General features: G+C 43.2%; 2 protein-coding genes across 5 annotated transcripts in view; both read right to left on the bottom strand.

Moving 5' to 3' along the window:
• The window catches only part of smyd3 (SET and MYND domain containing 3), a 207,735-nt gene extending 196,117 nt beyond the window's left edge, over positions 1–11,618 (bottom strand). Inside the window, exon 1 of the mRNA XM_055864258.1 lies at positions 11,343–11,618. Within this exon, the coding sequence (XP_055720233.1) occupies positions 11,343–11,503 (161 nt within the window). The 5' untranslated portion in view covers positions 11,504–11,618. The remainder of the gene's footprint in view (positions 1–11,342) is intronic.
• Positions 11,619–12,003: 385 nt separating this feature from the next.
• Positions 12,004–15,582, bottom strand: part of LOC129812583 (consortin-like) — a 30,890-nt gene continuing 27,311 nt past the window's right edge. For all 4 annotated transcript variants that reach the window (XM_055864254.1, XM_055864255.1, XM_055864256.1 and 1 more), the window contains one exon: positions 12,004–15,541. In XM_055864254.1, coding sequence (XP_055720229.1) covers positions 15,333–15,541 — 209 coding nt within the window. In that variant the 3' untranslated portion in view covers positions 12,004–15,332. The remainder of the gene's footprint in view (positions 15,542–15,582) is intronic.

The following is a 15,582-nucleotide window of genomic DNA, read 5'->3' as shown; positions in this document are numbered from 1 at the left end:
CCGCCTTTGTGCACGGAGGAGCAGGAGGAGCACTGCCAGAGCCCTGCAAAATGACCTCCAGCAGGCCACAAATGGGCATGTGTCTGCTCAAACGGTCAGAAACAGACTCCATGAGGGTGGTATGAGGGCCCGACGTCCACAGGTGGGGGTTGTGCTTACAGCCCAACACCGTGCAGGACGTTTGGCATTTGCCAGAGAACACCAAGATTGGCAAATTCGCCACTGGCACCCTGTGCTCTTCACAGATGAAAGCAGGTTCACACTGAGCACATGTGACAGACGTGACAGAGTCTGGAGACGGCGTGGAGAACGTTCTGCTGCCTGCAACATCCTCCAGCATGACCGGTTTGGCGGTGGGTCAGTCATGGTGTGGGGTGGCATTTCTTTGGGGGGCCGCACAGACCTCCATGTGCTCGCCAGAGGTAGCCTGACTGCCATTAGGTACCGAGATGAGATCCTCAGACCCCTTGTGAGACCATATGCTGGTGCGGTTGGCCTTGGGTTCCTCCTAATGCAAGACAATGCTAGACCTCATGTGGCTGGAGTGTGTCAGCAGTTCCTGCAAGAGGAAGGCATTGATGCTATGGACTGGCCCGCCCGTTTCCCAGACCTGAATCCAATTGAGCACATCTGGGACATCATGTCTCGCTCCATCCACCAACGCCACGTTGCACCACAGACTGTCCAGGAGTTGGCGGATGCTTTAGTCCAGGTCTGGGAGGAGATCCCTCAGGAGACCATCCGCCACCTCATCAGGAGCATGCCCAAGCATTGTAGGGAGGTCATACAGGCACGTGGAGGCCACACACACTACCGAGCCTCATTTTGACTTGTTTTAAGGACATTACATCAAAGTTGGATCAGCCTGTAGTGTGGTTTTCCACTTCAATTTTGAGTGTGACTCCAAATCCAGACCTCCATGGGTTGATAAATTTGATTTCCATTGATAATTTTTGTGTGATTTTGTTGTCAGCACATTCAACTATGTAAAGAAAAAAGTATTTAATAAGAATATTTCATTCATTCAGATCTAGGATGTGATATTTTAGTGTTCCCTTTATTTTTTTGAGCAGTGTAGTTCTTGCATAGTTTGGAGTTGTGCTTTGGGTCATTGTTCTGTTGTAGGAAATTGGCTCCAATTAAGCGTCGTCCACAGGGTATGGCATGGCGTTGCAAAATGGAGTGATTACCTTCCTTCTTCAAGATTCCTTTTACCCTGTACAAATCTCCCACTTTACCACCACCAGACCATCACATTGCCTCCACCATGCTTGACAGATGGCGTCAAGCACTCCTCCAGCATCTTTTAATTTTTTCTGCGTCTCACGAATGTTCTTCTTTGTGATCCTAACACCTCAAACTTAGATTTGTCTGTCCATAACACTTTATTTCCAATCTTCCTCTGTCCAGTGTCTGTATTCTTTTGCCCATCTTCATCTTTTCTTTTTATTGGCCAGTCTGAGATATGGCTTTTTCTTTGCAACTCTGCCTAGAAGGCCAGCATCCCGGAGTCACCTCTTCACTGTTGACATTGAGACTGGTTTTTGCGGGTACTATTTAATGAAGCTGCAAGTTGAGGACTTTTGAGGCATCTGTTTCTCAAACTAGACACTAATGTACTTGTCCTCTTATTCAGTTGTGCACCGGGCCTCCCACTCCTCTTTATATTCTGGTTAGAGCCATTTTGTGCTGTTCTGTGAAGGGAGTAGTACACAGCGCTGTTAACAATCTTCAGTTTCTTGGCAATTTCTCGCATGGAATAGCCTTCATTTCTCGGAACAAGAATAGACTGACGAGTTTCAGAAAATAGTTCTTTGATTCTGGCCATTTTGAGCCTGTAATCGAACCCACAAATGCTGATGCTCCAGATACTCAACTAGTCAACAGAAGGCCAGTTTTATTGCTTCTATAATCAGAACAACAGTTTTCGGCTGTGCTAACATAATTGCAAAAGGTTTTTCTAATGATCAATTAGCCTTTTAAAATGATAAACTTGGATTAGCTAACACAACGTGCCATTAGAACACAGGAGTGACACGGAACCCAAACCGGCTGCGCGCGTGCATAAATGTATTTTGTCCCCGTACACCAAACGCGATCACGAAACGCAGATTAAATTATCAAAACAAACTCTGAACCAATGACATTAATTTGGGGGCAGGTCAAAAAGCATTAAACATTTATGGCAATTTAGCTAGTTAGCTTGCACTTGTTAGCTAATTTGTCGTATTTAGCTAGCTTGCTGTTGCTAGCTAATTTGTCCTAGGGTATAAACATTGAGTTGTTATTTTACCTGAAATGCACAAGGTCCTCTACTCCGACAATGAATCCACACCCAAAACGGCCAACCGAATTGTTTCTAGTCATCTCTCCTCCTTCCAGGCTTTTTCATCTTTGAACTTATATGGTGATCGGCATCTAAACTTTCATAGTATTACCACGACTACCGGCAAAACAGTTCGTCTTTCAATCACCCACGTGGGTATAACCAATGAGGAGATGGCACGTGGGTACCTGCTTCTATAAACCAATGAGGAGATGGGAAAGGCAGGACTTGCAGCGCAATATGCGTCAGAAATAGGAATGACTTCTATTTTAGCCCTTGGCAACGCAGACGCTCGTTTACACAGACGAGCAGTGTGGGTGCAATAATTAAATAACATAGATTCCTACATTTATTTTGCAATGCTCGAGCACGCGATGCGAGCGGTGTGGTCAGCCTGTGACTGAAAATGGGCCTCTGTATGTGTAACGGATGTGAAATGGCTAGCTAGTTAGCGGGTACGCGCTAGTAGCATTTCAATCAGTTACGTCACTTGCTCTGAGACTTAAGTAGTGTTGCCCCTTGCTTTGCAAGGGCCGCGGCTTTTGTGGAGCGATGGGTAACGACCGTGCTTCGTGGGTGACTGTTGTCGATGTGTGCAGAGGGTCCCTGGTTCGCGCCCGTGTCGGGGCGAGGGGACGCCGTAAAGTTATACTGTTACATTGATGCTGTTGACCCGGATCACTGGTTGCTGCGGAAAAGGAGGAGGTTGAAAGGGGGGTGAGTGTAACGGATGTGAAATGGCTAGCTAGTTAGCGGGTACGCGCTAGTAGCATTTCAATCAGTTACGTCACTTGCTCTGAGACTTAAGTAGTGTTGCCCCTTGCTTTGCAAGGGCCGTGGCTTTTGTGGAGCGATGGGTAACGAGGCTTCGTGGTTGACTGTTGTTGATGTGTGCAGAGGGTCCCTGGTTCGCGCCCGTGTCGGGGCGAGGGGACTGTTTAAAGTTATACTGTTACATATGCCTATGTTGATATTCCATTTTAAAAAATCTGCCATTTCCAGCTACAATAGTCATTTACAACATTAACATCTACACTTTATTTCTGATCAATTTGATGTTATTTTAAATGGACAAAAAAACATTACTTTTTTTTTACTTTCTTTCAAAAACAAGGACATTTCTTAGTGGCCACAAACATTTGAACGGTAGTGTATTTTTAGGCATATGAGACACCTGTCTGATTCACACCTTGTAGACTATATTGATTTCTGGCTCGTATTTAGTAGTTTGTGTGTTTTCATTTTTAAATCGCAGTGCTTAAAGCACCAGACAAGCTTAGTAGCCCACATATAATTGATTTTATTCAAACGTAGGGTGTGTCTATATGGAAAAATACACGTTTCAAAATTTCTAAACAATCAATGGGTCGAAAGAACCGACAACTCTCGGTCAGCCAAGATTATAACATTTTTTGTCGGGGAATGCCCTACTACTTACACACACGGATCGACCCAGGCTGTAAAAGAGAGCTGTTGCGCTAAATGCTATGGAGCTGAGCTCATGGTTTCGTGTGAATGGGTGTGTTGTTTAAGATGTTTTAACGCTCTAATTTGACTCATTTAAAAGTCAAACATAATAGCATTTGTAATGGTGGTTACTAATTCTGGTGGTCTCTTCTAACACTGCGTTTGTGTTTCGGTGTTTTCCATAAGCAATAACAGACTCATTGTCAGTCAGCTACTTTTCCACTTCATTAACTAGGCTTCTTTTCAATTAAAAGTTTCAATTTGCAAGTCAGAAAAGTCTGTATAGCCTTCTCCCGCTAGAACAAACGATAGCATCTTCTAGTGACCTATTGATAGGACAGGCGCGCTGTAGTCAGCTGCGGTCAAATTTATTTTCACGGAGGAGGGAGAGCATGAGGAGTTTCATGTGAGTGAATTAGCACGTCCCATGTAATGTAAGTGGTAACGATGAGTTGAAATCCACTTAAAATTTGTTTTGTGGCACATTCATTTAATTTTCTTTTGCGTGTTTCATAGGCCTATATAGCCAGCCACGGAGTCGGGACACATTGGCTATTTATTGTCGAACTGACTGAAAAAAAGTCTACCTGCTATATCCCTTTGCTATTCATACAACGTAGTCATACAATCAGAGCTCCTGATAGCTCCTGATAGCCCTCCTGATAATATAGGCCTTGACATTATCCAAAACAACTAACACCACACTGTATTCATACATTTGCAGTCATTTCAATTGCAAAGTCATGTCCTTCTACTCAATACCACAACTCATTTTACCAATCTGATAGGTGAAGTTGTTAAAGTACTCAATCATTTAGCTATGTATTTCGGATTGAATGAAGGCATTAGATTTGACCTGGAGGGAGACGGAGAGAGAGAGAGAAAAGAGGATGGAGAGGAATGCTGACTAGGCCTGGCAACAATCCCCCTGTTCTTATCTCGACTTTGCGTTGGAGATTTTCTGTGAACATTGCATCTTTCCCCTCTTATCTAGTGTAGGTATTTGTATGCTTCAGGACAGACTGCATACAGTCAGCTCTTTTCCTCATATCGGAGGATTATTCATCGGTCTGTGTGCCGCGCGCGTGCGAAGAATAATTTGCTCTAGTAAACTATTCCTGAGCGATTCCACACCTGCGTAGCCAAAAACGATATCACATTGTTCTGGCAATTATTATCAATACGGCCCAGTGTTAGAAATGAGACCCACATTAAAGCAACACCTACTGGCAGAGACAATGTCTGGCCTAATCGCATGCATGCAACCAGGCCAGGTGTTGTCTCTGCCAGGAGATGTTGCTGTGATTATAGTTTAATCTGGGTCTAAATTCTAACATTAGGTCATATTGATAATAATCACACAAGTAACCACTGATAATACACAGCTAAACACTCCCTTTGAACTGTCAGACATACCAATCACTATTATCATAAACACACAAACACACTTTCTCTCCTTCTACCCCCCCCTCCCTCTTCTCTCCTGTGACTGGAGGAACTGCTAATGATTTGTTTGTTTGTTGACCTGTGGCTAGTAAGACAACGCTGTGTTGAGTGTGTGTGTGTGTGTGTGTGTGTGTTAACTGCACCCCTAGCGATTAGCTCTCATTAAAAACAAACAGCAGAGAGAGATCAGCCAGGCAGCAATTACCTCCAGCTTTGATGTGGCTTTAATTCCTTTAAAAAATGCCCCTCTGGCTAGTTTAAATCACACACACACGCTTGCACATTTACAGACCAACATAGGCCTTTACTTAGGAAGATAAGAGTCTCAGGGGAGGTTACTGGTCACGCAAGCTGACACCATCATCACACACACACTATAACTCCACTACTACAGATCCGTTTGGGACAGTAATGGAGAACATGTAGAACAGAAGAGAGGTTGGGTGTCTGAAACAATGTGTAAAGTACTTCAGATAGGCCTAACCTAGACAATAGAAATAACTGGTACAAAACAGTCGAGGGGAGGAAGAGGAAATGGGAGAGAAAGAAGAGGGGGGAGTCAAGCAGCACTGGTGTATAGTAGGCTAGGTAGATCACTGTGTGTAGAAGCGAAGAGAGGCAGACAGGTAGTAGGTTTATCAGAGTGCATAGTGTGCGACAGAGCTTGAGCATATGGGTCATTCCACCTCAAAAAGCACAATAAAAGAGGATTTACACCCACCATCTCAGATTGTTCCGAAATTGTTTCTGTTAGTAAAAACAGATAAAATTAGCATTACAGCAACATTATTTTGTTGAAATATAATTTGATCTTTGAGAAATGAAGCTAATTGATTGCACCCAAATTGCCAATTATAAATGTATAGGATTCATATAATATAGTAACTAACATCCAATTTGGACCAAACTTTTTAAAACAATGAGTCAGACATGAGGAATCCAATGAAATAGTCAAAAGCCACACCCAAACCCCACGCCAATCCCACCCCAACAACGAGTATATAAACTCTGCAAAAACAGAAATTCCCCTTTTTCAGGACCCAGTCTTTCAAAGATAATTAGTAAAAATCCAAATAAATTCACAGATCTTCATTGTAAAGGGGTTAACCTCTCTTGGGCTAGGGGGCAGTATTTGACGTCCAGATGAAAAGCATGCCCAAAGTAAACGGCCTGTTACTCAGGCCCAGAAGCCGGGATATGCATATAATTGATAGATTTGGATAGAACACTCTAAAGTTTATAAAACTATTAAAATTATGTCTGTGAGTATAACAGAACTGATATGGCATGCGAAACCCCGAGGACAAACCATCCCTCCCAAAAGTCAGCCTACCTATATTTTCAATGGCTATCACTTTAATAAGGCCAAGTCCTACCAAATTGCAGTTCCTAGGGCTTCCACTAGATGTCAACAGTCTTTAAAAAAACATTTTTTGACAATTTCTTTGGGTTCCTCGGGTCTTACTCATGGTTAGAAAAAAAAATTTGGTCCAAATCGGATGTTAGGTACCATATTTATTGAATATTATATGAATCCTAAAAATTAAAATGGCAAATTTGGGTGCAATCAAGCTTATATTTCACCAAAAATAATGTTGCAGGAATGCTAATCTAAGTTGTTTCTAACTACAGAAATGATTTCAAAACAAATCAGATTGTGGGTCTATCGGCTGGAATTACATGGAACGACTCATATTCAATGACAGACACACGGCTGAAGTACACCCCTGCTGCCACACACACACTCCGCCGCCAACACCAATCACATTACTGAACAGACTTTCAGCGCATTACTACGAATTCATCAAATCAAAGGTTATTGGTCGCGTACAGTTTTGCAGAAGTAATCGCAGGTGCAGGGAAATGCTTATGTTCCTAGCTGTGCCGTGATACAGCACAGATACCTTTTCCTTCCTAGAATTCACACCCACGTCCGCCCGCTTACCGAGAGAAGGTACGCATCTCAGTGACAATGTCCTACTTGTCTAAATTGAATATGAGATCTGTCAACATAAAGCTCTTAACAAAAGGCCAGAGATGTCCAATAAAATATGACTGAACCAAACACGTAGGCAGGATAATATTTAAATGAAAATACCTGTAGACTTTTCTACACTAAAGGGGGAATGGATATTAATCATTGGGTTTCCTGTTTATCTCTATGCCATCTGGACACACACACACACACACACACACTCTCTCTCTCCCTCTTTTGGACTAGCAGTATCTAATAGATGGAGCAGACAGAATGGGGGTGGGGGTGATGATGACATGATGAGCAGAGGGGTCAGGGGTTGGCTTAGACAAGCTTTTGTTTTGGTTCTCAAACATTTCCGCCTGCATTCCGTTGTGAATGTGCGTATAACCACCACTTTGTTCTCAGGTCAGTTGCTCATCATTCCGGACACACACACTTGCGGTGAATGTGTGATGTGTGTGTGTGATGTGTGTGTAACTGAATGCTGTGGTAAAGGCATTTCTTGAAGTGATGAGTGTTCAGTGTTAAGCAGCTAAAAACATTAAAGACCACAAACATGTCAACAACACACACATAGGGGCGCCTGAGAAATGTTGCAAATGGAGAAGCTGCATCCCCACTTACAAAATAGGGGTGCTGCAAAGTATCATGATCCATTGTATAATTTGTCCTTTTTAATGATTATATGCCCATTTTATATAGTACCAGTCAAATGTTTGGAAACACCTACTCATTCCAGGGTTTTTCTTTATTTTTACTATTTTCTACATTGTAGAATAATAGTGAAGACATCAAAACTATGAAATAACACATATGGAATCATGTAGTAACCAAAAGTGTTAAACAAATCAAAATATATTTGAGATTCTTCAAATAGCCACCCTTTGCCTTGATGACAGCTTTGCTCACTCTTGGCATTCTCTCAACCAGCTTCACCTATACAAGCATTTCGCTACATCCACAATAACATCTGTTAAACACGTGTATGTGACAAATAAAATTTGATTTGACATGGAATGCTTTTCCAACAGTCTTGAAGGAGTTCCCACATATGCTGAGCACTTGTTGGCTGCTTTTCCTTCACTCCGCAGTCCAACTCATCCCAAACCATCTCAATTGGATTGAGGTCGGGTGATTGTGGAGGCCAGGTCATCTGATGCAACAGTCCATCACTCTCCTTCTTGGTCAAATAACCTGGAGGTGTGTTGGGTCATTGTCCTGTTGAAAAACAAATGATAGTCCCACTAAGTGCAAACCAGATGGGATGGCGTATCGCCGCAGAATGCTGTGGCAGCCATGCTGGTTAAGTGTGCCTTGAATTCTAAATAAATCAGTGTCACCAGCAAAGCACCATCACACCTCCTCCTCCATGCTTCACGGTGGGAACCACACATGCGGAGATCATCCGTTCACCTACTCTGCGTCTTACAAAGACACGGCGGTTGGAACCAAAAATCTCAAATTTGATCTCATCAGACCAAAGGACTGATTTCCACCGGTCTAATGTCCACTGCTCGTGTTTCTTGGCCCAATCAGGTCTCTTCTTATTGGTGTCCTTTGGTAGGGGTTTCTTTGCAGCAATTCGACCATGAAGGCTTGATTCACACAGTCTCCTCTGACCAGTTGATGTTGAGATGTGTGTTACTTGATCTCTGAAGCATTTATTTAGGCTGCAATTTCTGAGGCTGGTAATGCTAATGAACTTATCCTCTGCAGCAGAGGTAACTCTGTGTCTTCCTTTCCTGTGGTGGTCCTCGTGAAAGCCAGTTTCATCATAGCCCTTGATGGTTTTTGCGACTGCGCTTAAAGAAACTTTCAAAGGTCTTAACGTAATGATGGACTGTTGTTTCTATTTATTCTTGCCATTATATGGACTTTGGTTTTTACCAAATAGGGCTATCTTCTGTATACCACCCCTACAGTACCTTGTCACAACACAACTGATTGGCTCAAACGCATTAAGGAAAGAAATTCCAGAAATTAACAAGGCACACCTATTCATTGAAATGCATTCCAGGTGACTACCTTATGAAGCTGGTTGAGAGAATGCCAAGAGTGTGCAAAGCTGTCATCAAGGCAAAGGGTGGCTACTTTGAAGAATCTCAAATATATTTTGATATCTTCACTATTATTCTACAATGTAGAAAATAGTTGTTGTTTTTTAAATCAAAACCCTGGAATGAGTTTGTCTCCAAACTTTTGACTGGTACATTTTACAACCCCTCCTCCGTAACCTCAAGATAAAGGATTTTGCCCACTGGAAAGTTTTGCTTCTCTCCTGTGCACCACAGTTTTAGCTCCGAGCAGTTAGAAGGACATAGTTGCACCACTGATGTATAAATGAAAAGGCACCTGCAAAATAAAATGTTTTATCTATTTTGTTGTGCTGTTAAAATGTGCATCTTTATTTCTTGTCCGATGTCAGGGAGTCATTTCACTTTTCCTTTAAAAAACCATGTTGATGTTAGTTAGTTATTAATTACACTTTGGATGGTGTATCAATACACCCAGTCACTACAAAAAAACAGGCTTCCTAACTCAGTTGCCGGAGAGGATGGAAACAACTCAGGGATTTAACCATGAGGCCAATGGTGACTTTAAAACAGTTACAGAGTTTAATGGCTGTGATAGGAGAAAACTGAGGATGCATCAACCACATTGTAGTAACTCCACAAAACTAACCTAAACGACAAAGTGAAAAGGAAGCCTGTACAGAATATAAATATTCCAAAACAGGCATCCTGTTTGCAACAAGGCAAAAAAAAATGGCAAGAAAATGAACTTTTTGTCCTGAATAGAAAGCATTATGTTTGGGGCAAAACCACCACAACACATTACTGAGTACCACTCTTCAGCGTGATGGTGATGGTGGCTACATCATGTTATGGGTATGCTTGTCATCGGCAAGGACTAGGAAGTTTATTAGGATAAAATGAAACAGAGTAGGCAAAATCCTAGAGGAAAACCTGGTTCAGTCTTCTTTCCAACAGACAATGGAATACAAATTCACCTTTCAGCAGGACAGTAACCTAAAACACAAGGCCAAATATACACTGGAGTTGCTCACCAAGATGACATTGAATGTTCCTGAGTGGCCTTGTACAGTTTTTACTTAAATCAGCTTGAAAATATATGACAAGACCTGAAAGTGGTTGTCTGGCAATGACCAACAACCAATTTGACAGAGCTTGAAGAATAATTTGCAAATATTATACAATCCAGGTGTGCAAAGCTCTTAGAGACTTACCAAGAAAGACTCACAGCTGTAATCACTGCCAAATGTGAATCTAACATGTTTGACTCAGGGGGTTGAATAATTATCTAATTAATATATATTAGTGTTTAATTTCCCATTAAAAAAAAAAGAAAAAATGGAATTGTTCTTCCACTTTGACAGAGTATTGTGTAGATCGTTCACAAAAAATATCAAATCTATTTTAATCCCACTTTGTAACAACAAAATGTGGAAAAAGTCAAGGGGTGTGAATACTTTGAAGGCACTGTATATGAGGATTCAGGCCTAGGATTGATATGCAAACATTGCAATTGGCAAAGTACCCAGTTGCCCAATGTCTGTATTAAAAATATATAATTTACATTTGGGTTCTTAGTGAAGATCTTTATGAAACTGAACAGTATGCTCTATGAGATGAGTGAAACTAGCCCCTTATCATACATTATTAACTCGATCACCTGTAAATCTCATAGCCTACTGTTACAATAGATTCCGATACAAAGATTGTCTAGAGCTGAAGAAAATGGAACGCAACACTGCCATCTAGCGTCCAGTTTGAGTACATCAGCAAAGCTCACGTCAGACCAGTGGTAGTGTATCAACGTTTTTGTACTGTTGACTGTTGTAGTTGATTCTACACTCCGTTTCGTTGGAAAATAATAAGAGCCGTTTACGGCTGTTTTGGTGAACTATAAAAAGGCATTTAGCTAGCTATCTATATAGCAGTATCTGATAACCCGACCAACAAGGGTCCAGAACGCAATAACGCCGAAGTTGTACGTAGGCACGGGTAGAGGGTCAGTTTACGCTCCCCAAATCCTATTGGGTAAAACGCAAAAACTTACTTTAGATAAGTGTCTAGTCAGAACGAAATGGTCAACAGCTCTTACCGTGAGAAGCAGCTGTGACAGAAGTCTTTGGCGCATGTGTTGGACACGCAGTATGCTAGAGGTTCCGCCGTATACAGGAGTTCACCTGCGTGTATTTCGTGTGTTGCTCGTAGACCATTCCCTTTCCCTGCAGAGGCAAAACGTTCTAACTTTGACGCCATCCCGATCTCGCAAGCATGTGGAACTGGGGAAATTGTTTACATCCGCAAATGGCCGTCAGACCAAAGATGGTGGATAAATGAAGATGTCTTACTCATGCCGTTTACCATTGAAAAATTGTCATAGTTCCGGTCTGCTTAGAAGCTGGGTGTTTTCGCCTTAGTTTGACTGTAAATGAACAAAATATATTATATATATATATACATATTCACACATACACACATTTCTCGTATCACTTTCACCAAACTGAGAACACCAATAATTGCGAAATCAAATATTAACTTGGTTTCGCCTAAAACGTGTATTGTCTGCACAATTGCGGCGCAGCTCTTCAAGGCTGCCTCTAGTGGCTGTCCCCTCAAAGAGTGTCGTTCAGAAGTGTTTTGTATCTGGGTTTATCAGACTATTGTGAATGATTACCAACTTACAAACGTGATAACAACTTAACAGCTGTATGACTAGCTTAATGGAACTTTATAACCGCATACAATTGTCAGACCAGTCCCCACAATAAGGTTTATTATCATCAGAGAGAAACAGGTGTTTAAAAGTACCCACCACACAGTAATCCCTCCAGACTGTAAAGACAGATCTAAAACACGATGACAAACATGAAAAAAATGAATCTACGATACCCACATCAAGCCAAAACTAGAGAAAAAACAGATAAAGACATGCACGTAAGGATTAGATTTGATCGTTTGTTTTCTCTCCCCCTACATTGTGCAGATATGATATAAATACTTCAGATTCCAAAAGTAAGATAGTCATCTGAACCAGCCAGAGGACGAGTGAAAATAAAAATTAAAAAAAACAAGACTGCATCCTCAATAGTCTACAGTGGCTTCCTGTCTGCCTCTGCCTCTTCCTGTCTGCACACCTCTGAAAGTACAAGAGACTAAAGTGAATCTCCTGGCATTCTTCCAAGCTAATTAATGTATCTACAGTTTATTGTGTATTTTACAACAGATCTGAATATGATTATATTTTGCTGTTGGTTTCACCGGTCTTGTGTTTTCAGATCAGAGTAGACGAGGAGAGGGAGGAGAGTAGAGGAGGAGAGGAAGGAGAGTAGATGAGAAGAGGGAGGAGAGGAAGGAGAGTAGATGAGGAGAGGGAGGAGAGTAGAGGAGGAGAGGAAGGAGAGTAGATGAGAAGAGGGAGGAGAGGAAGGAGAGTAGATGAGAGGGAGGAGAGTAGAGGAGGAGAGGGAGGAGAGTAGATGAGAAGAGGGAGGAGAGGAAGGAGAGTAGATGAGGAGAGGGAGGAGAGTAGAGGAGGAGAGGAAGGAGAGTAGATGAGAAGAGGGAGGAGAGGAAGGAGAGTAGATGAGGAGAGGGAGGAGAGTAGAGCAGGAGAGGGAGGAGAGTAGATGAGAAGAGGGAGGAGAGGAAGGAGAGTAGATGAGAAGAGGGAGGAGAGGAAGGAGAGTAGATGAGGAGGGAAGAGAGTAGATGAGAAGAGGGAGGAGAAGAAGGAGAGTAGATGAGGAGAGGGAGGAGAGTAGAGGAGGAGAGGGAGGAGAGTAGATGAGAAGAGGGAGGAGAGTAGATGAGAAGAGGGAGGAGAAGAAGGAGAGTAGATGAGGAGAGGGATGAGAGTAGAGGAGGAGAGGAAGGAGAGTAGATGAGAAGAGGGAGGAGAGGAAGGAGTGTAGATGAGGAGAGGGAGGAGAGTAGAGGAGGAGAGGGAGGAGAGTAGATGAGAAGAGGGAGGAGAAGAAGGAGAGTAGATGAGGAGAGGGAGGAGAGTAGAGGAGGAGAGGAAGGAGAGTAGACGAGGAGAGGGAGGAGAGTAGAGGAGGAGTAGAGGAGGAGAGGAAGGAGAGTAGATGAGAAGAGGGAGGAGAGGAAGGAGAGTAGACGAGGAGAGGGAGGAGAGTAGAGGAGGAGAGGAAGGAGAGTAGATGATTAGAGGGAGGAGAGGAAGGAGAGTAGACGAGGAGAGGGAGGAGAGTAGAGGAGGAGAGGGAGGAGAGTAGATGAGAAGAAGGAGAGTAGATGAGGGGAGGGAGGAGAGTAGAGGAGGAGAGGAAGGAGAGTAGATGAGAAGAGGGAGGAGAGGAAGGAGAGTAGACGAGGAGAGGAAGCCACTTGACAGTTGGGATGTAGCCTGAGAGTCACTGCCCAGCGTGCATCATCAAATGATCCACATCTACAGAACTTTTCATAACGAAACTAAGACACACTGACTTTGTGCATTTCCACAAACTGTCACAAAAAAATGTAACAGCTCATTGATTAAATAGACTAGAAGTCCGGGGGAAAAAAGCACAAATAAAAAATGTACATGTAAAAAAAAATCTATTGAGTCCATTGATCGCAGGAGGTAATGAACTGGGGTAAGACTGATTATGACAATCCCATGATGATGCCCATAATTACTTGACAATAAAGATAAATATATAGATATGCCTGCGCAGGCCTCACGGAGTGGTGCAGTGGTCTAAGGCACTGCATTGCTGTGCCTCTAGAGATTCTGGGTTAGAGTCCAGGCTCTGTCGCAGCCGGCGCACAATTGGCCCAGCGTCGTCCGGGTTAGGGGAAGGTTTGGCCGCCAGGGATGTCCTTGTCCCATCGCGCACTAGCGACTCCTGTGGCGGGCCGGGTATAGTGCACGCTGACACAGTTGGCAGGTGCATCCGGGTTAAGCAGGCATTGGTTGGGTTGTGTTTCAGAGGACGCTCGGCTCTCGACCTTCGCCTCTCCCGAGTCCGTACGGGAGTTGCAGCGATGAGACAAGACTGTAACTACCAATTAGATACCACGAAATTGGGGAGAAAAGGTGTTTACATTTTCTTTTTTTAAAGAACAAAATAAAATAACATTCTTTAACACACATGTATTGCTTTCTTGTCCATGTTGCATATATCTCTGTCTGACGCACAAGGGTCATCAAGGGACCAATGCTACAATCAGGCTGAACTATCTGTACCCCAAAACAACCCAATAAACAGAAGGGGTAGCAGTTTCCCCTATCCACTGATACAGGGTCAGATATTTCATCCCCCTCCTGGTTGAGGATACGGTTAAGATATGATCTTAGATCTGTGATTCGGGGCAACTTCTATCCTTAGCCCAAAGAAACACCCTACCTTCAACATAAAAATACTCAATAGTGAGGAACGGCAAGGAAAGTAAAAATCTGTTTCATTACAACAAAACATGAATTATTAGAAGATTATTTTAAAGACATTATTTCTTGTTTCTGACCACAGCAGAATTGTTCATATTTTTGAGGTGTAGATAAGATATAAAATGGCGGCAGTAAACACAGAGCTGTGCCGGTTTCTGAAATGGCTACACAAGCACTTCCTGTTTGTGCAGGTGAGCAGTTCTGTCCATGCCTGAAGGACCCAGAGAACAGGTCCATGTAGTAGTGAGCAGGTTCAAGGTCAGTGGTAATGAGTATTATCCATTTCTCTGGGCTGACTTCGAGTCAGTCCACTTCCAGTAGTGTACAGTTGACGTCTATGGGTAGTCCAGTATACTACAGGTCCTAGGTCAGTCCTACTAGGCAGCACTGCAGATGTCTTAGGGAACTGTTAGTGTGGATGCAGCCTACCAGTACCACACAGACACACACGTCGTTCAATCACTCTCTCTCTCCCGCCACACATAAACACACTTTAACTGGCCAGCCAGTAAAGACAGAAAGACTGACAGAGAGAGAGAGATTAAAACAGGGCAGAACATAAAGAGAGGCGAGTATCCACTCTGCAAAACGAGGGAGTTTTCCTCCTCTGTCCCCTTCTTTTCCCCCTCTCCTTTCCTTCCCTCCCCACATTTCTCTTCTCCTCCCCCTCTCTTCTCCTCTCCGCTTGGGGGTCAGCTAAGACGCGGGGGTTAGCCAGTTTTGGAGCTGATCCATCCCACGATGCAGCTGTGCGAGGTAGAAGTCAGCGTTACGGGAGAAGTCGGTGCAGACAGTGGACTGGGCGTCGCCCAGGGCACAGTAGAGGGCGGTGCCTCCCAGGCTGATCACCACGGTGACCAGGCAAAGCAAGAAGAGGAGCAGGCAGGAGTCTCCGCCCACCTCGTCTGCAGGAGGGAAGAGGAAACACGGTTAGATGTTTATTCTA

Source organism: Salvelinus fontinalis, chromosome 16 (genome assembly GCF_029448725.1).
Source record: "Salvelinus fontinalis isolate EN_2023a chromosome 16, ASM2944872v1, whole genome shotgun sequence".
NCBI classification, from domain to species: domain Eukaryota; kingdom Metazoa; phylum Chordata; class Actinopteri; order Salmoniformes; family Salmonidae; genus Salvelinus; species Salvelinus fontinalis.
This window is presented reverse-complemented; position numbering and strand designations above follow the sequence as displayed.